General features: G+C 37.6%; 1 protein-coding gene across 1 annotated transcript in view; it reads left to right on the forward strand.

The window, feature by feature from the left end:
- The window catches only part of ZRANB3 (zinc finger RANBP2-type containing 3), a gene marked incomplete in the record, with an annotated part of 262,721 nt that overhangs the window by 126,737 nt on the left and 109,164 nt on the right, over positions 1 to 26,820 (forward strand). The window contains 3 exon segments of the mRNA XM_045164245.1: positions 1,439 to 1,617; positions 6,181 to 6,412; positions 13,396 to 13,481. Coding sequence (XP_045020180.1) covers positions 1,439 to 1,617; positions 6,181 to 6,412; positions 13,396 to 13,481 — 497 coding nt within the window.

Below are 26,820 nucleotides of genomic sequence, written 5' to 3' on the forward strand. Positions count from 1 at the left end.
GACCTCAGGAGCAGATAGTATTAGGAAATTTTAAACACTGGTTCATCAGCTGATGCCTGGCAGGCCAAAACAGAAAACTCTTAGTCACACTAAGTGAAATGCACCAAAGTCCAGGTAGGCAGCTCATTGATACTATGTAAATTTAGCAGCAAGTGAAATATAAGGACCTGGTAGAAGAATCTGAGTCCCAAAGAAAGCATTCTATTCCCTAAGATATTGCGGAAGAAAAGAGAGCCCTATATCTACAGAAACTGAGATTAAGAAAATGAGTTATGAAAACTTGAAAGGAAGCAAAACCAGGAACTCACAACTATGGCACAGATTTGTGGTATGGTCCACACACACAAAATAAGGTTATGACTCAGTTCCTGGAACTGTGCCAGTGATCAGAGTTGTTGCAGGAAAGAAGCAACACTAATGATCCCAAGCCAGGTGATGATTCTTACATCTCTTAAATTGTTAAGAAATTTAAACAATCTCTCAAATCTTAAATCTCTACTGCCTTGGAACTAAGTTGGTCCCAGAACCTAATTTAAGTGGGTTTCAGCTCTAAGGATTGGAAGGCTTCAAGGACTAGGAAATATATCTAATGGTACATAGTCATTCTTTGGTTCAGATTTACAAAAGTAAGTTTTGTAAAAGCTTGTTCTTTTCTCTTAGAGCTAGAATTTACCATTAGGTAAATCTTAAATTCTTCGAAGGAGGTATAGAATATTAAGATGTAAATTATTTAATTCTATAATAAAATGTGTAGGTTGTGCTTTGTGTGTGTGTGTGTATGCATGTGTGTCCATTCCTAAGTTACCTTTACTTGTTCCCATGTCCTGCCTAACTTATCCTCAATTTGTTGTTAAAATACAAGATAATATATATGGAATTTAGAAAGATGGCAACAATAACCCTATGTATGAGGCAGCAAAAGAGACACTGATGTATAGAACAGTCTTATGGACTCTGTTGGAGAGGGAGAGGGTGGGAAGATTTGGGAGAATGGCATTGAAACATGTGTAATATCATGTATGAAACGAGTTGCCAGTCCAGGTTCGATGCATGATACTGGATGCTTGGGGCTGGTGCACTGGGACGACCCAGAGGGATGGTATGGGGAGGGAGGAGGGAGGAGGGTTCAGGATGGGGAACACATGTATACCTGTGGCAGATTCATTTCGATATTTGGCAAAAGTAATACAATATTGTAAAGTTTAAAAAAAATAAACAAAAAGCTAATAAAAAAAATACAAGATAGAAAAAATTTATCTTCATCCAGATCTTGTTTCAACTTTGAAAACTTTTGACTCTGTACTTGAATGTTATGCCTTAAAACTTTGAAATGGTAACTAGTAATATAACTGCTCTTGGAAAACTTTTAGTAATTTGCTTAATAAATTTGTTTAATAATGTTTAATATTTGAACATTATTTATTTGTTTCTAATTTAGATGGGTCTAGGAAAGACAGTTCAGGCAATTGGCATCGCTTACTTCTATAAGGAGGAATGGCCTGTTTTAGTAGTGGTCCCTTCATCTCTGAGGTATCCTTGGACTGAAGAAATAGAGAAGTGGATCCCGGAGTTGAGTCCTGAAGAAATCAATGTTATCCAGAATAAAACTGATGTTGGGTAAAAACAACTTTTTTAATCTTTAAGAAAAAAAGCCCTCCTTTGTATAATTAATGTATAGCAGTATTTGGAATGAAATATCGCAGAATTTAGAATTAAGAAAGTAATGTTGTTGTTGTTCAGTTGCTCAGTCACATCCAGCTCTTTGTGACCCCATGGACTGTAGCATGCCAGGCTTCCCTGTCCTTCACCATCTCCTAGAGCTTGCTCAAACTCATGTTCATTGAGTCAGTGATGCCATCCAACCAACTCATCCTCTGTCATCCCCTTCTCTTCCTGCCTTCAATCTTTCCCAGCATCAGGGTCTTTTCTAATGAGTTGGCTCTTTGCATCAAGTGGCAAAAGTACTGGAGCTTCAGCTTCAGCATCAGTCCTTCCAATGAATATCCAGGACTGATTTCCTTTAGGATTGACTGGTTGAATCTCCTTGCAGTCCAAGGGACTCTCAAGAGTCTTCTCCGACACCACAGTTCAAAAGGATCAGTGCTTCAGTGCTCAGCCTTCTTTGTGGTCCAACTCTCACATCCATACATGACTACTGGAAAAACAATAGTTTTGACTAGACAGACCTTTGTTGGCAAAGTAACGTGTCTACTTTTTAATATGCTAAGTTGGTCATAGTTTTTCTTCCAAGGGTCAAACGTCTTTTAATTTCATGGCTGCAGTCACCATTTGCAGTGATTTTGGATTCCCAGAAAATAAAGTCTGTCACTATTTCCATTGTTTCTCCATAAGAAAGTAATGTAAAGAATTTTATTTTCTATTTTAAAATATGAATTACCTATCTAAAAACCAACCATATATTTAATGTTATATGTTCCTTTATGGTATTTTTTTAAAATGTAAAATATACATGCTTTAAAAACATACATGCTTTAAAAACATATGAATATACCTACTTTGTATATACCTTAAATACACTTTAAATTGACTATTTTGAAGTTGAAAAATAAGTTTTCCAACTTTTCAGTGATTAACTTGAAGTTTGTGAGGTTTTATTATCAGCAACTATGGCAGGTTTTGCCTTCTAAGTTGTTAGTTTATATGCAAGTTTTATGTGTAACTCAAAATTAATGTTAGGCAATTTTACTTTTTTACTATTTCAATTTATAGTTTTAATATTTTCTGTATTGAAAATATTTGTTTTGTGATTGTTTGAAGTCCTTATTCTAAAATCATAGTATAGTTACTGTCTTTTTCTCATTTTGTTTTCCAGCCATTGGAATAAACCAATCAATTTGAATATTAATAGTTTATTACATTGAGTTTCTAGGTGAATTATACAAATTGTCATGTTCCTAGAAGTTCAAAATTACCATTTCTGAGTCACAAATAAAGTTATGTTTCTACTAGAAATAAATATGTAGATTTTTGTTAGATTCTTTTGTGTGTGGTATTATTATTCTATATTTTATTCTTTAAGATTGTTAACATAAAATATATTTGTAGAAATAAAGTTGGCCTTTGTGAACGTGGGAAGAGGAACCAGACAAAATAGATAGCCGCCTTTTTCTCTTTCAGCCTTGGAATTCTAATTCAGTAAAATATGTCTTCTTGGGCCCCAGAAAATTTAGACACTATATTTGTATAGACAAAATAAAATGTAGATAATAATTATGAAAAATTTCCTCTTTTTTAATAAAGCTGCATGAAATTTAAGACTTAATAGTTTAGAGAATGTAGAATTTATTATAGCCTCTATAATCATTTTCTATAGCTATACTTTATTTAAAAGTTTACATTGAAGTAGTCTTAAAATATTCCTCTCTCATATTTATAGCATTTAAGTCTTCTAGTTTTTATTACTATTTTGGAACTATACTCTTGCAATTAAAACGGTGGCTAATATTTTTAAATGAATAACATTTGGGATATGTTAGATAGTGCTTCAACCCTAGCATGTAACTTTTCTACAGGATGATAGCTAAGGGCAGAAAAACTTACAATGTCTTGCTGCTCCTGCTGCTGCTGAGTCGCTTCAGTAGTGTCTGACTCTGTGCGACCCCATAGACGGCAGCCCACAAGGCTCCCCTGTCCCTGGGATTCTCCAGGTAAGAACACTGGAGTGGGTTGCCATTTCCTTCTCCAATGCAGGAAAGTGAAAAATGAAAGTGAAGTCGCTCAGTCGTGTCCGACTCTTCGCGACCCCATGGACTGCAGCCCACCAGGCTCCTCCGTCCATGGGATTTTCCAGGCAAGAGTACTGGAGTGGGGTGCCATTGCCTTCTCCACCCAATGTCTTGCAGGTACTTAAATAGCTTTAGATATATAGCAAAAAGTGGCAACATGGATTTACTGCAAATACATATACTTTCTTTTGTCATATACCAGTTATGCCTGGACTGTCTACTAGTCTAGACATGGTACTTAAATAGCTTTAGATAAATCTTAGCTTTATACAAATCTTAGTGTATCTAAGTTAGTTAGTAATATTAACCCTAAAATTTTCTCATGCAGCTTTTTCCTGTATTTGACTACAGGAGCGAATTCATAAGTCCCTATATTGAGTGGATTTATCCAAGGTATAAATGCAGTTGTCCTTCAGAAAAAAAAAAGCAAAAATTGTCATATTAGTACTCTAGTACTAATATTAGTACTCATATTAGGCTCTTTAGAAGATCTGAATTTTCTGTTAGAGACTGCTACTGCTAAGTTGCTTCAGTCGTGTCCGACTCTGTGCGACCCCATAGACGGCAGCCCGCTAGGCTCCTCTGTGGCTGGGATTCTCCAGGCAAGAACACTGGAGAGGGTTGTCATTTCCTTCTCCAATGCATGAAAGTGAAAAGTGAAAGTGAAGTTGCTCAGTCAGGCCTGACTCTTAGCGACCCCATGGACTGCAGCCTACCAGGCTCCTCTGTCCATGGGATTTTCCAGGCAAGAGTACTGGAGTGGGGTGCCATTGCCTTCTCATATTAGGCTTTTTCAGATCAGATCAGATCAGATCAAATCAGTCGCTCAGTCGTGTCTGACTCTTTGCGACCCCATGAATCGCAGCACACCAGGGCTCCCTGTCCATCACCAACTCCCGGAGTTCACTCAGACTCATGTCCATCGAGTCAGTGATGCCATCCAGCCATCTCATCCTCTGTCGTCCCCTTCTCCTCCTGCCCCCAGTCCCTCCCAGCATCAGAGTCTTTTCCAATGAGTCAACTCTTTGCATGAGGTGGCCAAAGTACTGGAGTTTCAGCTTTAGCATCATTCCTTCCAAAGAACACCCAGGGCTGATCTCCTTCAGAATGGACTGGTTGGATCTCCTTGCAGTCCAAGGGACTCTCAAGAGTCTTCTCCAACACCACAGTTCAAAAGCATCAATTCTTCGGCGCTCAGCCTTCTTCACAGTCCAACTCTCACATGCATACATGACCACAGGAAAAACCATAGCCTTGACTAGATGAACCTTTGTTGGCAAAGTAATGTCTCTGCTTTTGAATATGCTATCTAGGTTGGTCATAACCTTCCTTCCAAGGACTAAGCGTCTTTAATTTCATGGCTGCAGTCACCATCTGTAGTGATTTTGGAGCCCAGAGAAATAAAGTCTGACACTGTTTCCACTGTTTCCCCATCTATTTCCCATGAAGTGATGGGACCGGATGCCATGATCTTCGTTTTCTGAATGTTCAGCTTTAAGCCAACTTTTTCACTTTCCACTTTCACTTTCATCAAGAGGCCTTTGAGTTCTCTTCACTTTCTGCCATAAGGGTGGTGTCATCTGCATATAGGAGTTCTGAATTTTCTGTTAGAGACTAGAGAACTGCAAAAGACTTGACACTGTCCTGTGTTTTTCACTGGTCATATAGAAAATACAAAAGTGATACATTTTATTGTTAATGAATATATTTTTCTAATTATCTCATTTTACAGACTCATGGGGAGCACAACACTGTATATACAAATAAGAATAAGACACATTCCCTGTCCTTACCCATCTTATGATAGAATAAGGGAAATAAATATATAAATGAATAATTTCATTATAGTGTAGTAAAGAATATTATAAATATATGAATTATATCACCCCAGGACCAGGGCCTCACTTTTGTTGTCACAGTGATAGGGACTCTATTGGCCTTTAATGAGAGGGTTCAGAACGTGAAATGCCTGCAGTGCTCTGGACAGACCTGTAACATTAAGTATCATCTTGCTTATAATCACAGTAGTGCCTGAGATGAAAAACACCGCTATCCTGTTGGTGGGAAGTTTTCACTGAATAGTCAACTAATCTTCGAGTTACCTACTTTATATACAAGAATTCTAGATGCATTGAAGCAAATAGTCCCAGAAAGTAATTTTCTTATTATCCTAGTAAAATGTGGTGACCTGGATGTCAAAATATTCCAAAGGCCATTTAACTAAAAATTTAGTTTTCTTAACCAAGTTTTAAATTCGGATTCTGATTTATCATATTTAAAGATGGTAAATTAAGAGACATTGGGTTTCAGCATTGTATCATCTCTTCTTATTTTTCCTCTTCTTTCTCCTCTGTATTTCTTCCCTAAGAAATGTATTGTCTATGATACATTGGTTACCAAAATATTTTTTAAGTACATGGATTATGTTTTCTAGGAGAATATCAACCAGCAAAGTGACAGTTCTGGGTTATGGCCTTTTAACCACGGATGCGGAGACTCTGATAGATGCACTGAATAATCAAAACTTCAAAGTGGTTATTGTAGATGAATCACACTACATGAAGTCCAGAAGTGCAACTCGCAGCCGGATTTTATTGCCAATAGTACAGAAAGCCAAACGAGCCATTCTGCTTACAGGAACTCCAGCACTGGGAAGACCCGAAGAGGTATTAAATTCCTTATATTTTGGGTTTTAAGAAAATGGAATCAATCACTGTTTTTATAATTTTTAAATTAGATGCTTCAAATGCGATAAGAGCACATTGGAAAATTCTAGGCATCTATTTATGGCTAAATATATCTGTTACCATGACTGTTTTTATCTATGTATGTGTGAACCTTAGCCATGCTTATAGGTATATTTATATATGGCCTTTACCTTTATCATAAGATTTTTATATTTAGTATACATTTGTAATAAGCCAACTCTGAGAGAGAGCTATGGTGTCACATCTCTCCTAGTATTACCATAGCTCTGCATTTGTTCTCTGCTCTGAAAGTCTTCTGAAAGACACATAAAAGTACATAGATAATGATGGTAAAATTCTCAATTTTACCTTTTATATTTTTGCTGTAAATACTAGAAGTGGAAGAGTGGACCCCAGGTAATTTCCTTATGTTCCAAAATTATGTCCCTGGATTGTGGGGTTCATTATATCTTTATAAAAATATGCAAAATGTATCATTTCAGAATGGGAGTATATAAAAGATATGTGTATTCTGCATGATGATAGTAAAATGACTAATCGCTTATTGATTACTTACCATAAGAAAGAGAACCCTGACAATACAGTAGTGGTCCTTGTGTCCCATGTAATTACATGCCAGTACCTTCATGCCTCACCCAGGATAGGTGCTGTACCAAACAAAGGTAAATCCCGGTTTTGTAGATTATAATGATTATACAAATTGGGGATGTTTGGGACTCTTCACCAAAAATGTAGAAGATTATACATTCTAAATTAGGAGTTCTGAAACTAGTGTGAGTCTTGCAACTCTGTTTTTCTTTTTCAATATGATTTTGAATATTCTAGGTCCCTTGAATTTTCCTAAGAATTATGTTTAATAACTTGGCGACTTCTGTAGAGAATCCAGCTTAGATTTTCATAGTTATTGTGTAGGACCTGTAGATCAGTTTGGAATGTATTGCCATGTTAACAATATTAAGTCTTCTAATCCATGAACTTGGGATATCTTTTAATTTATTTAGGTTTTAATTTTCTAACAGTGCTTTGTAGTTATAATAGGATAACTCCTCTGCATCTTTTGTTAAATATTTTATCCTTTTTGATGCTGTTGTCAGTGGAATTGTTTTATTAATTTCATTTGTAGAAATATAGTTGATTGCATATTGATCATGTATACTGCAACCTTGGTGAACTCATTCATTACTTCTAATAGTTTTCAGTGGACTGCTTAGGATTTTCTGTACGCAAGATTGTATTTAAATTGCCTAATTGTCTTGGCTAGAATTTCCAGTACAGTTTGGAATGGAAATGGCAAGTGTGGGCATCTTTATTTTGTTCCTAATCTTACGAGAAAGCATTCAGTCTTTCACCTTGAAGTATTGCCCTTGTTTTGTTCTTCAGTCACTAAGTCACGTCTGACTCTTTGTGAAACCAAGGACTGCAGCATGCCAGGCTTCCCTGTCCTTCACTATCTCCCAGAGTTTGCTCAGACTCACATCCATTGAGTCAGTGATGCTATTTAACCATCTCATCCTCTGCCACCTGCTTTTGCTTTTGCCTTCATTCTTTCCCAACATCTCTTTCAGAACTTTCCACAGTTTATGGTGATCCACACAGTCAAAGGCTTTGGCATAGTCAATAGCAGAAAGAGATGTTTTTCTGGAACTCTCTTGCTTTTTTGATAATTCAGCGGATGTTGGCAATTTGATCTCTGGTTCCTCTGCCTTTTCTGCCTTTTCTACAATCAGCTTGAACATCTGGAAGTTCACGGTTCACATATTGTTCAAGACTGGCTTGGAGAATTTTGAGCATTACTTTGCTAGCATGTGAGATGAGTGCAATTGTGCGAAAGTTTGAGCATTCTTTGGCATTGCCTTTCTTTGGGATTGGAATTGACTTTATTGACTATGCCAAAGCCTTTGACTGTGTGGATCACCATAAGCTGTGGAAAGTTCTGAAAGAGATGGGAATACCATACCACCTGACCTGCCTCTTGAGAAATGTGTATGCAGGTCAGGAAGCAACAGTTAGAACTGGACATGGAACAACAGACTGGTTCCAAATAGGAAAAGGAGTATGTCAAGGCTGTATATTGTTACCTTGCTTACTTAACTTATATGCAGAGTACATCATGAGAAACGCTGGGCTGGGGGAAGCACAAGCTGGAATCAAGATTGCCAGGAGAAATATCAATAACCTCAGATATGCAGATGACACCACCCTTATGGCAGAAAGTGAAGAAGAACTAAAGAGCCTCTTGATAAAAGTGAAAGAAGAGAGTGAAAAAGTTGGATTAAAACTCAACATTCAGAAAACTAAGATCATGGCATCTGGTCCCATCACTTCATGGCAAATAGATGAGGAAACAGTGGAAACAATGACAGACTTTATTTTTGGGGGCTCCAAAATCACTGCAGATGGTGACTGCAGCCATGAAATTAAAAGATGCTTACTCCATGGAAGGAAAGTTATGACCAACTTAGCATATTACAAAGCAGAGACATTACTTTGCCAACAAAGGTCCATCTAGTCAATGCTATGGTTTTTCCAGTAGTCATGTATGGATGTGAGAGTTGGATTATAAAGCTGAGCACCAAACAATTGATGCTTTTGAACTGTGGTGTTGGAGAAGACTCTTGAGAGTCCCTTAGAGTGCAAGGAGATCCAACCAGTCCATGCTAAACTAAATCAGCCCTGAATATCCATTGGAAGGACTGATGTTGAAGCTAAAACTCCAATACTTTGGCCACCTGATGTGAAGAACTGACTCCTTGGAAAAGACCCTGATGCTGGGAAAGATTGAAGGTAGGAGCAGAAGGGGACGACAGAGAATGAGATGGTTGGATGGCATCACCGACTCAATGGACCTGAGTTTGGGTAAACTCTGAGAGTTGGTGATGGACAGGGAGGCCTGGCATGCTGCAGTCCATGGGGTCGCAAAGAGTTGGACACGACTGAGCGACTGAACTAAATTGAACTTTCCCAACATTAAGGCCTTTTCCAATGAGTCAGGTCTTCACATCAAGTGGGCAAGGTATTGAAGCTTCAGCTTGAGGATCAGTCCTTCCAGTAAATATTCAGGGTTGATTTCCTTTAGGATTGACTGATTTCATCTCCTTGCTGTCCAAGGGACTCTCAAGAGTCTTTTCTAACAGCACAATTCAAAACTGTCAGTTCTTCAGCTCTCAGCCTTCTTTATGGTCCAAGTCTTAAATCCATACATGACTACTGGAAAAACTATTAGCTTTGACTATATGGACCTTTGTTGGCAAAGTGATGTCTCTGCTTTTTAATATGCTGTCACAGCTTTTCTTCCAAGGAGCAAGCATCTTTTAATTTTATGGTTGCAGTCACTGTCTACAGTGATTTTGGAGCCCCCAAATAGAAAATCTATCACTGCTTTCACTTTTTCTGCTTCTATTTGCCCTGAAGTGATGGAAGTGGATGCCATGATCTTAGCTTTTGGAATGTTGAGTTTCAAGCCAGCTTTTTCACTCTCCTCTTTCACCCTCATCAAGATGCTCTTTGGTTTTTCTTCACTTTCTGCCATTAGAATGGTATAATCTGCATATCTGAGGTTGTTGATATTTCTCCAGGCAACCTTTATTCTAGCTTGTTAATCATCCAGCCCGTTGTTTTATATGATGTACTCTGCATATAAGTTAAATAAGCAGGGTGACAGTATACAGCCTTAATGTATTCCTTTCCCAATTTGGAACCAGTCCGTTGTTCCATGTCCAGTTATGTTGCTTCTTGACCTGCATACAGTTTTCTCAGGAGACAGGTAATGTGGTCTGGTATTTCCATCTTTTTAAGAATTTTGCTGTGATCCACACAGTCAAAGCCTTTAGCTTAGTCAATGAAGCAGAGTGATAGTTGCTCAGTAGTATCTGACTCTTTTGTGACCCCATGGAATGTAGCCTGCCAGATTCCTCTTCCACTGAATTCTCCATCCAGGCAAAAATACTAGAGTGGGTTACCATTCCCTTCTCCAGAGGAACTTCCTGGACCATGAATAGAATCCGAGTCTCCTGCAGTGCAGACAGATTCTTTACTGTCTGACCTACCAGGGAAACCCTGATAGCTCAGACAATGAAGCAGAAGTAGATGTTTTTCTGAAACTGCATTCCTTCCCCTATGAGCTCAAGAATGTTAGCAGTTTGATTTCTGGTTCCTCCTAAACCCTTGTTAATGGTGGGTTTTTGAAGATTTCCTTTATCAGGTTGAGTAAGTTCCTTTCTACCTCTTGTTTACTGAGTGTTTAATCATGAAAGAATGTTGAGCTTTGTCAAATGCTTTTTCTTCATTATTGAGGTACTCATATGTTTTTGTCCTTTATTGATAGGCTATAGTATAATAATTGACTTTCACATATTAAGCCAACCTTGCATTCTAAGATAAAACTCATTGGTCATAACATACAATCCTTTCATGTACTGCTGGATTCAGTCTGTTAATATTTTGTTGACAATCATTGTGTCTCTATTCATAAGAGAGATTGATTTGTAGTGTTTTTTTTTTTAATTGTATCTTGGTCCAGTTTTGTTATTAAAGTATTACTAGTGTCAAAGAATGAAGTGGAAAATGTTCTCTTCTCTACTATATTTTGAAAGATTTTGCAAAACATTGTATTTTAAAAATATTTGGTGAATTTGATGGTTAAGCTATTTGGGTCTAAACTTTTCCTTGTGGATGGATTTAGGTTAACAGCTCATTCTCTTCACTGAGTAAATGTCTATTTAGATTGATTATTTAGTTTAGAATCAGTTTTGGTATTGTATCTTTTTTAGGAATTTGTCCATTTCATCTAAATTATCTAATATATTGGCATACATTTGTGCATAGAACTCTCTTATAGTATTTTGTTATTTCTGTGCGGCTAAGAGTAGTGTCTCCTCTTTCATTCTTAATTTTAGTAATTTGAGTCATCTTGTTTTTCTCAGTCATAGCTAAAATTTTGTCAATTTTGTTGATCTTTTTAAGAACCAACTTTTTGTTTTGTTGATTTATTTCTGTATTTTCCCTTCTTTATTTTATTTCCATTCTAGTCTTAATTATATTATACCTCCTGTTTGTTTTGGATATAGTTTTCTCTTCTTTTCCAGTGTCTTAATGTTAAAGGTTAGATGATTAATTTGAGAACTTTCTTCTTTTTTAATAATAAACATATACAGATATAATTTTACTCTAAGCACTGCTTTCATTGGATCTGAATTTTGGTATGTTATTGTCTCAACTTCATTTATTCCAAAGTCTTGTCTAATTTCTAATTTCCCTTGTTTCTTCTTCTTTGGACAATTTGTTACTTAGGAGTATGTTGTCATATAAAAAGGATGTAAAGGCTTTCCTGGATGCTTAGATGGTAAGATGGCTTAGCCTGCCCGCAATGCAAGAGACCCGGATCCAATACCTGTATCAGGAAGATCTCCTGGAGAAGGGAATGTCTACCTGCTCCAGTATTCTTGCTTGGAGAATTCCATGGACAGATGAGCCTAGTGGGCTACAGTCCCTGGGATCACAAAGAGTCGAACACAACTGAGAGACTAACACTTTCACGATTTTCAAAGCAACAAAGCCACTTTAGAAAACATTTCGGCAGTTCCTTAATAAATTGAAAATCAAATTACTATAGTACCTAGCAATCCCATTACTAGGTATATACCCAAGAGAACTGAATATATAGCTGATCATAATGAAATCCAAAAAGTAGAAAAAAGCCAGTGTCTATAACTGCTGAATGGATAAACAAAATACAGCTGTAAAAAGGAGTAAAATACTAATATACTCTACAAAGGGAGAAGGCAATGGCACCCCACTCCTGTACTCTTGCCTGGACAATCCCATGGACGGAGGAGCCTGGTGGGCAGCAGTCCATGGGGTCGCTGAGAGTCGGACACGACTGAGCGACTTCACTTTCACTTTTCCCTTTCCTGTATTGGAGAAGGAAATGGCAACCCACTCCAATGTTCTTGCCTGGAGAATCCCAGGGACGGGGGAGCCTGGTGGGCTGCCGTCTATGGGGTCGCACAGAGTCGGACACAACTGAAGCGACTTAGGAGCAGCAGTTGCAGCATACTCTACAAAATGGGTGAACCTTGAAGACATTATGCTAAGGGAAAGCCAGACACAAAAACTACATACTTTAGGATTCTATTTATATGAAATGTCCAAAATAGGCAAATTCTAGGAGATGGAAATATAATAGTGGTTGCCAAGTTTGGGAGAGAGTGGAAACAAAAAATGACTAGTAATGGGTATAGATTTTATTTTCAGAGTGATAAAAATGTTCCAGAATTAAATAGTGGTGATCAAGGCACATTTTGAATATACTAAAAGCCACTGAAATATACACTTTAAAAATGAACAGTAAAAGTGGTATATGAATTTATATCTCAATAAAACAGTCATTTTTTAAAACGCTTATTAACAGTGAAATGCTGTATACAGCCTATTAAAGTTAGAAAAATTAAAAGATTTTATGATTCTATTGATGGGAGTATAAATTGGTATCACCCTTTTACAATGCATCATGGTAACATCTATCAAAATTTTAAAAACATGCCATAATTTCTAAAAATGTACTGTATAAACCCATCTATTAGAAATGCAGATGGGAGATGGATGGATGGATAGATGATTGATGGATGTATATGTACTTTAATGATGTCTAAAATAGGCTTGGTGGAAAAATTCTAATTGTGTATGTAATATGATCATGTAAATAAAAGAGAATATATAAAGATGTATATATAGGCATACAAAACATATAAATATACATTGAAGAAAGGGATAGGAGTTAGTCCTGAAAAATAGGATGGCAGGATGGGTAGGTAGAGGGGAAGGAAGAGCCTTGAGAAAAAAGAGGTGCATTTTTGTTTTTACTATTTCATTAACTGGACTTACAGTAACAGCAATTAATTTGAAAATATTACAGCATATTGAGAATACCTATATTGTTACAGCTTTTCATGCAGATTGAAGCTCTCTTTCCACAAAAATTTGGAACATGGACTGAGTATGCCAAAAGATACTGTAATGCACATGTCAGGTACGAAAAACTCTTTTCTGTAAGTTTTAATCCTATTTACCATAAACATTAAGCTCTATTAAATTTTTTTTTCCAGGGTTTTATAAACTCATGGTAGCTATGGAATAATTTGAAGTAAAATCTTGGGTGAATGACCCATATATAGAATAAAAAAAAGGAGTAGATAATGGAAGTTTTTCTTTCTTTCTTTTTTACCTTTCATTTTTTAAATTATTTGTTTGTATCGACCAGATGGATGTGCACATTGTTCAGAAATGATAAGTAAGTGGCCATTTTGCTTGTGTCTTCCAGTTAACCGTTTCCCTTCCCAGGTAACCAGTGTTGGCAATTTCTTATGTATTTTTCTGTAGGTACTGTATGCATGAAAAACACATATGGTTATGTATGTATAATATTATTTCATTTTATTTCTACATGTATAGTATTATGCTGTACACATTGTTCTGCAGTTTGCTGTCTTCACCTACTGTATATTAGAGATCTTTGAATATCAGCTACTAGAAAAGCTTTGATATTCTTTTAAAATGTTGCTGTGTATTTCAGTGCTTGGATGCACTGTAATTTATTTATGCAGTCTACTATATATTATAGTGGCAAAGAGCATGCAAAATTAGAATTAGACTACCTGTGTTTTATTTTCACATTCAATACCTACCAGGTATTTCATTTAAGAAAGTAACTTTACCTCTCTATCCCTCAATTTCTTCAGCTCAAAAAAGAGAATAATTATTCCCTCCTTTGAGTTATTATGTGACTTAAATGAGCTTATATTATGAGGTCTTGAATAGTGACTGGCACATGGTGAGCACTCAATAATTACTAGGTATTTTAGTGTTCCGTGTTATATATTCAGTACATGGGAATAAGTCTGTAACATAAATTTATTATAAATGGAATTGCTCATACAAAGGGTATTTGCATTTTTATATTTTTTAGGCATTTGCAAATTATGCTTCTCAAAATTTATGCCAATTTATATTCCTACCAGCAGCATGATTATCTCTTTCCTCACACCTTACCAACATATTCAAAGAGAAATTATTTCTCATGCCAGTGTGATCTGATAGCAGTTTTAATGCACGTCAGTCTTCTTATGTTATTAAATGCAGCTTAACATTTTTTCATACTTGTAGAGTCATTTATACTTTTTTCCTGTCAGTTGTCTGTGTTCTTTGCCCTTCATTCCACTAAGTTTATTGGCTCTTTTATCTTAATAATATACTGGAAATCTTTATATATAGTGGAAGTCAGCTCTTGATATTTGATATGAATCCCACCTTTTTTCTCAGTATATATGTGTGTGTATGTGTATTTTATTTTTTCCTTTCTACAGTTCCCTGAGATAACCCCATGCAGTTGAGATGTTCTGATCCATTCCATTCCATTCTAGTGCCACACAGTAGCAGGATTAGTTCCCTAATCCTGAGCAAGGATAGAATCTGGGCCCTTGACAGTGAAAGCTCGGATTAAGACTATACATGGAGAAATATTCTGTATTAATATAAACCATAAACTCATTAAAAAGCCTAATACATTAACCATATGGAAATGGAATTTATATCATGAATGCAGTCATTGTTTAATATTAGGAAATTTGTTAATATAATTAGCCATGTTAATAATGAAAAGGAAAAGCTTCATTTCATTTCCTCCATTTATGTTGAGGTGTAATTTGATGAAGTTCAGCATTCATCTTCAATTAAAGTTTTGAATATAAGTTATTCATTTCATGTATGACATTTATATAAATGTAAATACATATTTTGTGTGTGTGTGTGTGTGTGTATGTGTGTTTTAAGTCTAAAGCAACCATCACATGAAACACTAATACCAAGGCTAGGGGTTAATTGTCTTTGCACTTTACCTTTATTCTGGGGATATTCATTTAACTACTCAAAAGAAAAATAGGAGGTAAAATTCAGAAAGAAAAAGGCAAAATTATCGTTATTTGCTGCTGATACCATTATTTAGAAGACTTGAGATAATGAGCTGAAAAATGTTCAAAACCGAAGAGATTTCATTAAGGTGTCCTGGCACAAGATTACCATTAAAAAGTTGTACACAGATAATAAACAGTTTTAAAATATAATACCAAATAGATGCAATACTGGATATTGTTAAGGAGCCCTTAATCATGGTTCTTGCAGATTATAAATGCCAAAAATTTGCCTACATAAAACAAACACATTAACACATTAATACATTTGCCTTTTGGGGACTAGGAAAACCTAAGGGGTCAGAATACATTTCTTTTCTGATTAGGACTTACCACGTGAAAATATAAGTGTTTGAAGTGGAAGCCTGTCCTTTTCTTGCTTTTGAATGTAGACACTATTTGAAAGGAAAGTTTATCTGTATGAAATGCTTGATTGGGGAGATTGTGTTCTATTTCCTGTTTACTGTGTGTGTATGCTCAGTCACTCAGTGGTGTTGTGACTCTTTCAATCCATGGACTCTACCCTGCCAGGCTCCTCTGTCCCTGGAATTTTCTAGGCAAGAGTACTGGAGTCAGTTGCTATTTCCTTCTCTAGGAGATCTTCCCGACACAGGGATCGAACCCAAATCTCTTGTGTCTCCTGAATTGGCAGGCAGATACTTTACCACTGTGCCACCTGGGAAGCCCTTCATGTTTACTAGAGAAAGTCATTTCAAGACTGTTACCATGCCTCTTAAGGCATTTTCTTTCAGATTCCATTTCATAAGTTTCAAGTTATTCCTTTACTTCTTTACCTTGGAAGCACTGTTTCCATAGACTCTGTTTCAGATCAAGGCATTTCCTGGAATTTTAAGTTAGTTGGTAGAATGTTAATTTTTTTTTCCTGTAATATTCTGAATCTATGAAGTTGTCATTTTCACACTATAATTCTGCAGAAACCAAATTATGGTGAGTTATTCAGTTCTAAACCCTTATTTTATATTTGAAATGTCATGACTATATTAAAAATAAAGTTTAAATGAAGCTTGAGGTAAAACAGAACTTTGCCTTTGTAAAGCATATTAAATACATAAAGGATGGCAAACAGAGTTATGATACTTATGTGAAGTGATTTTGAGACAAGAGTCTAGGTATAGGTAACTACCTAGCTGGCTTCATTTGAAAGGTACAGAGAAAGTATTACTGAATCAGAGCATCTCATTTTCAAGATTCCTTACATCATTCACACCACTGGGTTATATTTAGAGGAAGCTATAAATTCAAATATGATTTGAAGAAGACAGCACATTCAATTTTCAACCAGGAGCGCATTAGAGCTAGAAAGACTTTATGATCAAGTGGTCCCCCTCTGTCATTTTATAGATACCTGGTGAGGTTAAATGGCTTGCCGTCTGTGTGACTTCCTCTTACATTATTTTTCACTTTTCCTGGCAGTAAGAAAGACTTGCTGCTGCTGCTGCTAAGTCGCTTCAGTCGTGTCCGACTCTGTGCGACCCCATAGACGGCAGCCCACCAGGCTCCTCCGTCCCTGGGATTCTCCAGGCAAGAACGCTGGAGTGGGTTGCCATTTCCTTCTCCAGTGTATGAAAGTGGAAAGTGAAAGTGAAGTGTCGCTCAGTTGTGTCCGACTCCTAGCGACCCCTTGGACTGCAGCCTACCCAGGCTCCTCCATCCATGGGATTTTCCAGGCAAGAGTACTGGAGTGGGGTGCCGTTGCCTTCTCCGAAGAAAGAATTAGGCAAGGGTAACTTTAATAAATGTTCTTTTATAAAGAAAAAAAGGACACAAGATAGTCCAACCATGCATCCTGTTAGCAGCAGCCACCTCCCTGATGTCATGCTTGAAGGTTAAGAATATCTTTATAGTAATTTATCAAATTTTATGAACTTTCTTTCTAGCTCGTATTTTGTGCCCATTCCACTTCTCAGAAGAAATAGTTGTCTAAATTTTTTTTTTTTTTTTTTTTACTTTACAATATTGTATTGGTTTTGCCATATATCAGTTGTCTAAATTTTTATGACAGGAAAAATGCTGAGTGATAGTACATATTAAAGGTATATATATGGTCATTCCTTCACATTGGAGAAGGAAATGGCAACCCACTCCAGTGTTCTTGCCTGGAGAATCCCGGGGACGGGGGAGCCTCGTGGGCTGCCGTCTGTGGGGTCGCACAGAGTCGGACACGACTGAAGCGACTTAGCAGCAGCAGCAGCATGGTCATTCTACACTCACTCCTGTACTCTTGCCTGGAAAATCCCATGAATGGAGGAGCCTGGTGGGCTGCAGTCCATGGGGTCGCTAAGAGTCGGACACGACTGAGCGACTTCCCTTTCACTTTTCACTTTCATGCATTGGAGAAGGAAATGGCAACCCATTTCCAGTGCAGTCCAGTGTTCTTGCCTGGAAAATCCCAGGGACGGGGAGCCTGGTGGGCTGTTGTCTATGGGGTCGCACAGAGTCAGACACGACTGAGGCGCCTTAGCAGCTTAGCGGCAGCATGGTTGTTCTACAGAAGTGTTAATTAATAGGTCATGTCAACATCAGTAAATGTCTTATGAGGAAATGCACTGTACTTTGTCCTCAGCAGCGTTGAACTTAATATTCTCAGCCGTGGCTACATAGAGATCAGGTCTGTTCCACTTGCGAATAGCTCAAATCTGAGAAAAATACTTAATATATGGGATGGCAGAGATAAGTTTGAAAAATAAGTAGCTAAAAACTAATAGGATAAATTCTGCACTTGTGCTTAGAATGTCTGCTTTGTATGAAAGGATTTGAGAAATCCTCACCTATTATCAGTAGTTCAGTTTACAAAGACTTCTGGTTTTGAATAACCCTAGGCTAAATGAAAGTCAAGTGTCTATCATAACTGATAAAAATAAAGTAATGTTAGGGCACACTAATCAGAATAACATCCAGTATAAAGGATGATTCTACTCTGCTCATTGATTAGACCACAGCTGGAGTATGGTTAAATTTTGAATTAATCCATTCATTCAAAAAATATTTATAGGGTACCTGTTATTGTGATGCTGTATGCTAGGTATCAAGTGTGCATTAGAGCAGCAGTCCCCAACATTTTTGGCATCAGGAATCGGTTTCATGGAAGAGAGTTTTTCCACAGACCTGGGGGAAGGAGGAAGAGCAGAATGGTTTCAGGATGATTCAAATACATTACATTTATTGTGCACTTTATTTCTATTATTATTATATCAGCTCCATCTCAGATCATCAGGCATTAGATACTGGAGGTTGGGGAACCCTGCATTAGAGAATGAAACCCAAGTGATCCCAGCCTTCATTGAATTTTCTAGTCAAACACTAAGCAGATAATTTTAGTTGTATTGAGTATCATAAAAGGGAAGTAAAGGAAATGAACTAAGCAAGTCAGTAAGGACTAAAGAGGCGTCCTGTGAGTAAGTGATACTCATCTGTATTCCAGGAAGAGGAATTTTCTATGGTAAGGCCCAGAGCAAGAGAGACGGCTGTGCTTTTGAGGAACTAAAAGAAGTTCAGTTCAGCTGAATATTCTTGAGCTAATTGATCCTCTTGAGAGGATCTCAAGACAAGATGGAATTAGGCAGGGGTCATCATTATACAGTCTTATTCTTCATCATAATAGCAGTAAGAAGGCATTGGAGGGTGTTTTGTGTTGTTTTTTAGTTATTACTATTGTGGGTTTTTTTTTTTAATTACAGTAAAATATGCTTGAGGAAATTTCTCACTTTCACCCTTTTTAAGTTTATAGTTCAGTGATAATAAGAACGTTCACACTTACTAATGTTGCTGTGCAGCTATCACCGCCATCCATCTGTACAACTTTAATGGGCACTGAAACTCTGTGCTCATTAAGGAGTAATTTCCCATCCCTACCCCGCACCCCAGGCACTGCATTAAGGACTTTAAAGCATGAAAGGACATGCATGATTATGTTCACAAGTTTTATTTGTTATTTTTTAAGACAATGTTTTCATATGGTTCAGAATTCTAAACCTACAGAAGCGTGTATACTTGGAAAAAATCCCCCTTTCACTGCAGTTTCCCTCCCTTCAGGCAACTGTATATAGGTTTTTAATCTTTCCACAGAAATTGTATGCTTTTTCAAACAAATTTTTATTTTTCACTGGTTGTTACAGACATACACATTGTTTTGTACTCATTTGTCCTTTCTTTGTATATGTAGATACCTTTAGCTTTTTTTTTTTTTTTAGTAGCTTTGTTATTGAGAATATCCATGGTTTCTGGTTGGCAAGAAGTTGAGGAAGTTTGTATACTTTTATTTTTTCTAGGAAAGTGGAGTGACAGTTATATGTTCAGAGAAAAGGCAAAATTGGGGATTAAAAATTTGATGAATGTTGACATGGTGTGAGATTTTGGTGAATGGGGGAATGAGATAATGAGATTAGAGTGGTAGAATCAGTGTGGCACTGAGGAACCATTTGAGCTCAGCAATTCTAGATTTGTAATGGAACCAGTCTTCTGTAAGGTATGGCTTCCCAGCATTGTGGATATAGACTTGGAAAAGTCTTGGAGCCATCCAAGGTATTTTTTACACTAGCTTGCAATGCATGGACTGTTGGCCAAAGGAAATTATGCTATATTGTTAAAAACAAAAGTAATGTATAGACTCAGAAATGAAAGTAAGGTGAGGAAGTATATTGTGGACATGGTTAAAGTTGACTGAGAGGTACTGGTGAGATAGGCTACATTGGGTGTGAGTGAACAAGTGGGCTAGAAGGACGGGAGTACTGGAGAGTAGAAGGTCTGAATTTCCCAGGTAGGGCTATTTTTCAGGATTGGTTATAGCCAAGGAGTGGAATGATTGGAGTGGATTTTAGAAGGTCACCAGAGACAAGGAATACAAGGAAATAAAAGAAAACTAAAAGTCATATTTTAAGAAGCATGTTAACAAATGAAAACATATCTGGGAAAATGTTACCAGAATACTGAGGGGATTTCATATTCATCTCTACAAGTGCCTAATATTATTCATTGCCTGGTATATTTAAGGCATTATTTCAGAGCTGCTGGCAATACAAAGATGAGTAAGACATAGTGATTGAACTTACAAAGCTTATAGGAATTTGAAAAAGAAAGACCTAGAGGGAACAAGTCTTTAAATATTTAAAGATGTGTCATGTTTTAAAGGAATTAGACTTTTGCTTTGTGGCCTCAGAGAGTAAACTATTATCAAGGAATGAAACTTAATGGGGAGGTAGTTGTTGGCTTAATACGAGAACTTGTAACATAGGCATATGCATATTCACTTCTGCCTCATTGACTACACTAAAGCCTTTCATTGTGTGGATCACAACAAGCTGTGGAAAATTTTTAAAGAAATGGGAATACCTGACTACCTTACCTGTCTCCTGAGAAACCTGTATGCAGGTCAAGAAACAACAGTTAGAACTGGACATAGAACAATGAACTAGTTCCCGATTGGGAAAGGAGTATGTCAAGGCTGTATATTGTCACCCTACTTATTTAACTTCTATTCAGACTATATCATGCAAAATGCCAGGCTGGGTGAATCACAAGCTGGAATCAAGATTGCCAGGAGAAATATCAACAACCTCAGAGATGCAGACGATACCACTCTAATGGCAGAAAGCCAAGAGGAACTAATGAGCCTCTTGATGAGGGTGAAAGAGGAGTGTGAAAAAGCTGGCTTAAAATTCAACATTCAGAAAACTAAGATCATGGTATCTGATTCCATAACTACATGGCAAATAGATGGAGAAAAAGTGGACACAGTGGAAGATTTTATTTTCTTGGACTCCAAAATCACTGTGGATAGTGACTGCTGCTACAAAATTAAAAGAAGTTTGATCCTTCAAAGGAAAGTTATGACAGAGCTAGACAGTATATTAAAGAGCAGAGACATCACTGCCAAAGATGGTCCTCATAGTCAAAGTTATGGTTTTTTTCCAGTAGTAATGTACAGATGCAAGAGCTGGACCATAAAGAAGGCTGATATCAAAGAATTGACGCTTTTGAACTGTGGTGTTGGAGAAGACTCTTGAGAGTCCCTTGGACTGCAAGGAGATCCAACCAGTCCATCCTAAAGGAAATCAGTCCTGAATATTCATTGGAAGGATGGATTGATGGTAAAGCTAAACCTTCAATACTTTGGCCAACTAATGCAAAGAGCCAACTCATTGGAAAAGACCCTGATGCTGGGAAAGATTGAGGGCAGGAGGAGAGGAGGGCAACAGAGTATGAGATGGTTGGATGGCATCACCAACTCAATGAACATGAGTTTGGGCAAACTCCAGAAGATACTGAAGGGCAGGGCAGCCTGGCATGCTGCCCTTCATGGGTTTCCAAAGAGTCGGACATAACTAAGCTACTGAATAACACCAACAAATGGTTTTCCCAGTAGTCATGTATGGATGTAAGAATTGGGCCATAAAGAAGGCTGAGTGCCAAAGAATTGATGCTTTCAAATTGTGGTGCTGGAGAAGACTCCTGAGAGTTCTTTGGACAGGAAGGAGATCAAACAGTCAATCCTAAAAGAAATCAACCCTGAATATTCATTGGAAGGACTGATTCTGAAGCTCCAATACTTTGACCACCTGATGCAAGTTCCAACTCATAGAAAAGACCCTTAGGCTGGGAAAGATTGAGGGCAGTAGAAGAAGGGAGCAACAGAGTATGAGATGGTTGGATTGCAGCTCTGACTCAATAAATATGAGTTTGAGCACACTTCAGGAGATAGTGAAGGACAGGGAAGCCTGGCCTGCTGCAATCCATGAGGTCACAAAAAGTTGGACACAACTTAGCAACAGAACAGGGCTTCCCTGGTGGCTCAGACAGTAAAAAATCTGCCTGCAATGCAGGAGACTGGGGTTCGATCCTTGGGTCGGGAAGCTCCCCTGGAGAAAGGAATGGCAACCCACTACAGTATCCTTGCATGAAGAATTCCATGGACAGAGATAATCCTGTCAGGCTACAGTCCATGGGATCACAAAGAGTCAGAAACTACTGAGCAACTAACACTTTTAACCCTAGAGACTATGCAACAACAATATATGTGTATATGACAATAAAATATATAACACTATACAATAAAAATGGAATGGAAAAATAGCATAATCCCAACTATACTAACAGGTAAATTTTTTTCTTTTTTTCTGTAATTCTACCCCATCTCTATATCTAATAATTTTTATATAGTTTTAAATTAATGAGGTGGATGAAACTGGAGCCTATTATACAGAGTGAAGTAAGCCAGAAAGCAAAACACCAATACAGTATACTAACGCACATATATGGAATTTAGAAAGATGGTAATGATAACCCTGTATGCGAGACAGCAAAAGAGACACAGATGTATATAACAGTCTTTTGGACTCTGTGGGAGAGGGAGAGGGTGGGATGATTTGGGAGAATGGCATTGAAACATGTATAATATCATATATGAAATGAGTCGCCAGTCCAGGTTCGATGCACGATACTGGATGCTTGGGGCTCGTGCACTGGGATGACCCAGAGAGATGGTACGGGGAGGGAAGTGGGAGGGGGTTTTGGGATGGCGAACACGTGTATACCTGTGGTGGATTCATGTTGATGTATGGCAAAACCAATACAATATTGTAAAGTAATTAACCTCCAATTAAATAAATTTATATATAAAAAAATTTTAACATAGCCTACATTTGATGCTATCATCTACTACTTCACTTAGAATAACACTTATCCCATTGTCTTATCAGTTGTTTTATTTTCTTTATTTTTACTGCTGTAAAGATGAAAGAAAGAGTTAGTCATTCAATTGTGCTGACTCTTTGCAACCTCATGGACCGTAGGCCACCAGGCTCCTCTGTCCGTGGGGTTCTCCAGGCAAGAATACTGGAGTGGGTAGCCATTCCCTTCTCCAGGGGATCTTCCTAACCCAGGGATTGAACCTGGGTCTCCTGCATTGGAGGCAGATTCTTTAAAGATAAAGATAGTTGATTACTTTGGGGAAAATGGTTTATAATTATTTTAACAATACAAAGAGAAAAGTGTTTTTAAATAAGAACAAATCAACTGAACTCTCACAGAGATAATCAGTACCTAATGTATCAATATTTTTCAACTTTCCCTCTAGATAGCCTTTCTATTAGATACATGGGGGTAGGGAGACAGGTGGGTAGATAGGCAACTTTATATAGATAGGGTCGTATTATGCATACTTTTCTGTAATATGCTTTTTCATTGAGTGCAATTTTACATTGTCATCCTTTATCAATAACTAAAATACATCATTTTTATTGGCTACATGGTATTACATTTTATATATAAGATACTCTGCCAGAGTTCTCTGGTGGCACAGTGGATAATAATCTGCTTGCCAACATGGGAGACATGGCTTCAGTCTCTCATCCAGGAAAATTTCACAGGCTGCAAAGCAACTAAGCCAGTGCACCACAGCCACTGAACCTGTGTGCTAGAGCCTAGAAGCCACAACTACAGAGCCTGCTTCTGCAACTACTGAAGCTTGAGTGCTCTGGGGCCCATGGCCACAACTACTGAGCTTGTGTGCACAAGTACTGGAGCCTGCTTGCCCTAAAGCCTGCATGCCCTACAGCCCAAATGCCACAGCTACTGAGCTCGCATGCCTAGAGCCTGCGCAACGAGAGAAGCCACTGCAGTGAGAAGCCTATGCGCTGCAACAAAGGGAAGCTCCTGCCTCCACAACTGGGGAAGGTCTGTGCACAGCAACGAAGATCCAATGCAGCTAAAAATAAATAAACAAAATAATTTTTTTAAAAAGATACTATGCCATGTATTTTAGATGTATTATCTTTAATTCTTTCAACATTTCTACCGTTGATGATAATATGTCCATTGTAAAGAGGAGTAAACAGAAAGGTTAAGGAACTTGTCCAAATCACAAAACTAAAAAGTGAAAGAAGTTGAAACACTTTTTGTCACCACTTTTCTTCTGTTCTCTTTCCTATATTTGAATTATTTGGTAATTCAGTATCCGTGTTTATATGGTTGACTAAATAGAATAAATAGACTAAATTAATGTTGTTCTCTAGTAAATCCAATAGTTGAGTGTTATTTTCTTGGTCAACTTTTTATCTTTAATTATTCTCTTTTATTCTATCTTTTGGTTTTTATATTGCCATCAGTGGTTTGGTTTTTTTTTTTTTTACTCAAAGACTCTAACAGATCTGTCAACTTCCAAAAGGTCATACAAGCACATAAAATAATCTTTTCCTTTTTCCCTTCTTATTTCCTGCAGACCTCCTTCCCATAGCCTTCTGTTCTGCTCCAATCTGGATTGGTTTTTCTTTAGGCATGGTGTAAAGCTGTCTTTTGAGTTTTCTTTTGCATTTCTGTATTCAAAGACTTTTCTTTTTTAGTTTATTTTCTGGTCTTTTTAATGTTTTATTATGGAAAAAATTCAGTATACACAAAAGTAGAACAAAATAATGAGTCCCCCGTGTACTTTTCACGTACCCAATGAGTATCAGCCTTTGTCAACTTATGGCCAGCCTTGGTTTAGCTATACTCTCACTTACCTCTGTGAAAGTGTGTTAGTCACTCAGTCATTTCCAACTTTGTAACCCCATGGACTGTAGCCTGCCAGGTTCCTCTGTCCATGGAATTCTCCAGGCAAGAATACTGCAGTGGGTAGCCATTCCCTTCTCCAGGGGATCTTCCTGACCCTCTTACCTCTACCACCCCATGTTATTTTGAAGCAAAGCCTAGATATCACATTTTATCCATAAAATATTTTAATAAATATATCTAGAGAGTAAGGACTCTTTTTAAGAAAAAAATTATTTTAGTATTATCATGCATAAAAAGATTAAAATTAATAATAATCCCTTAATAACATTAAAAAAACCTCATCAGTATTTCAATATTCAGTTATTTTGTGAATGTCAGAATTTTACAGTTTCATAAGTTCTTCCCCCATTGTTTGTTTGAGTCAGTACTCAAATAAGGCTCACATGTTACAAGTCATAGATCCCACTCTTGATGTCCTAAGTCTCTGTTAGTGTTCAGATTTCTCCTCAATTTCTGAGTTTGATTACTTTTAATTTATTGAAAAAACTATATTGTTGCTGTAATCTGGGTTTTGCTGTTTGCATCTCCACGGTGTTGTTTAACATGTTCCTCTGTCCTCTGTATTTGATGCAGAGACTTTAATTTTTTTGAGCAGTTCTGCTTTTCTAAGGATGTTGTGTTTTTCCCTTAGAAGGCCTATGATATATAAGGCCTTCCTTTTTGTAATGTTAGTAGCTGTGAATGTTCAGTACACTGTTTATTAAATCACTGCTGCTGCTGCTGCTGCTAAGTCGCTTCAGTCGTGTCTGACTCTGTGCGACCCCATAGACGGCAGCCCACCAGGCTTCCCCGTCCCTGGGATTCTCCAGGCAAGAACACTGGAGTAGGTTGCCATTTTCTTCTCCAATGCATGAAAGTGAAAAGTGAAAAGTGAAAGTGAAGTTGCTCAGTCGAGTCCGACTCTTCGCAACCCCATGGACTGCAGCCTACCAGGCTCCTCCCTCCATGGGATTTTCTAGGCAAGAGTACTGCAATGGGGTGTCATTGCCTTTTCCATATTAAATCACTAGACATTGCAAATGGTAATATTTGGATACTCTTTCTTCATTTGTTAGCTAACATACCTCTGTAAAGGATCCTCACCTCATCCACTATTTAGACATTCAGTGGTTCTGTTTGTTTAAAATGGAGAATAGGGCTTCCCTGGCTGCTCAGTGGTAAAGAATCTGCCTGCCAGTGCAGGAGACATGGGTTCAATTCCTGATCCAGGAAGATCCCACGTGTCACAGAGCATCTAAGCCCATGCCCCACAACTATTGAGTCTGTGCTCTAGAGCCCGGATACCACAACAACTGAAGCCTGCGCCCTAGAGTCTATGCTCCACAACAAGAGAAGCCACTGCAGTGAGAAGCCTGAGGACTGCAACTAGAGGGTAGCCCTCATTTGCTGCAAATAGAGAAAAGCTATGCAGCAACGAAGACCTAACACAGCCAAAAATAAATACATAAAATTTTTTAAATAGATTAAAAAATGTAAAAGGGAGGATAAAATGATTAGTTTCTCCTCTTTGTGAGTTTTCAAAATAATAAGCTGTTTTGCTAGCATTCTCTAGTAGTGTTCAATGAAGGCTTTATAAAATTTTTATCTATTTATGGCTGCAGTGAGGTTTTGTTGCCTTCAGGCTTTCACTAGTTGCAGTGAACAGGGTCTGCTTTCCAGCTGTGTGCGGGCTTCTCATTGCGGTGTCTTATTACACAGTTCGGGCTGTGGGTGCTCGGTCTTTCAATACTTGTGCCTCACGGGCTGTAGAGTGCAGTCTCAGTAGCTGTAGCACTTGGGTTTAGATGCTCTCAGCATGTAGGATCCTCCTGGACCAGAGATTGACCCAATGTTCCT

Source organism: Bubalus bubalis, chromosome 2 (assembly GCF_019923935.1).
Source record: "Bubalus bubalis isolate 160015118507 breed Murrah chromosome 2, NDDB_SH_1, whole genome shotgun sequence".
Lineage (NCBI taxonomy): Eukaryota > Metazoa > Chordata > Mammalia > Artiodactyla > Bovidae > Bubalus > Bubalus bubalis.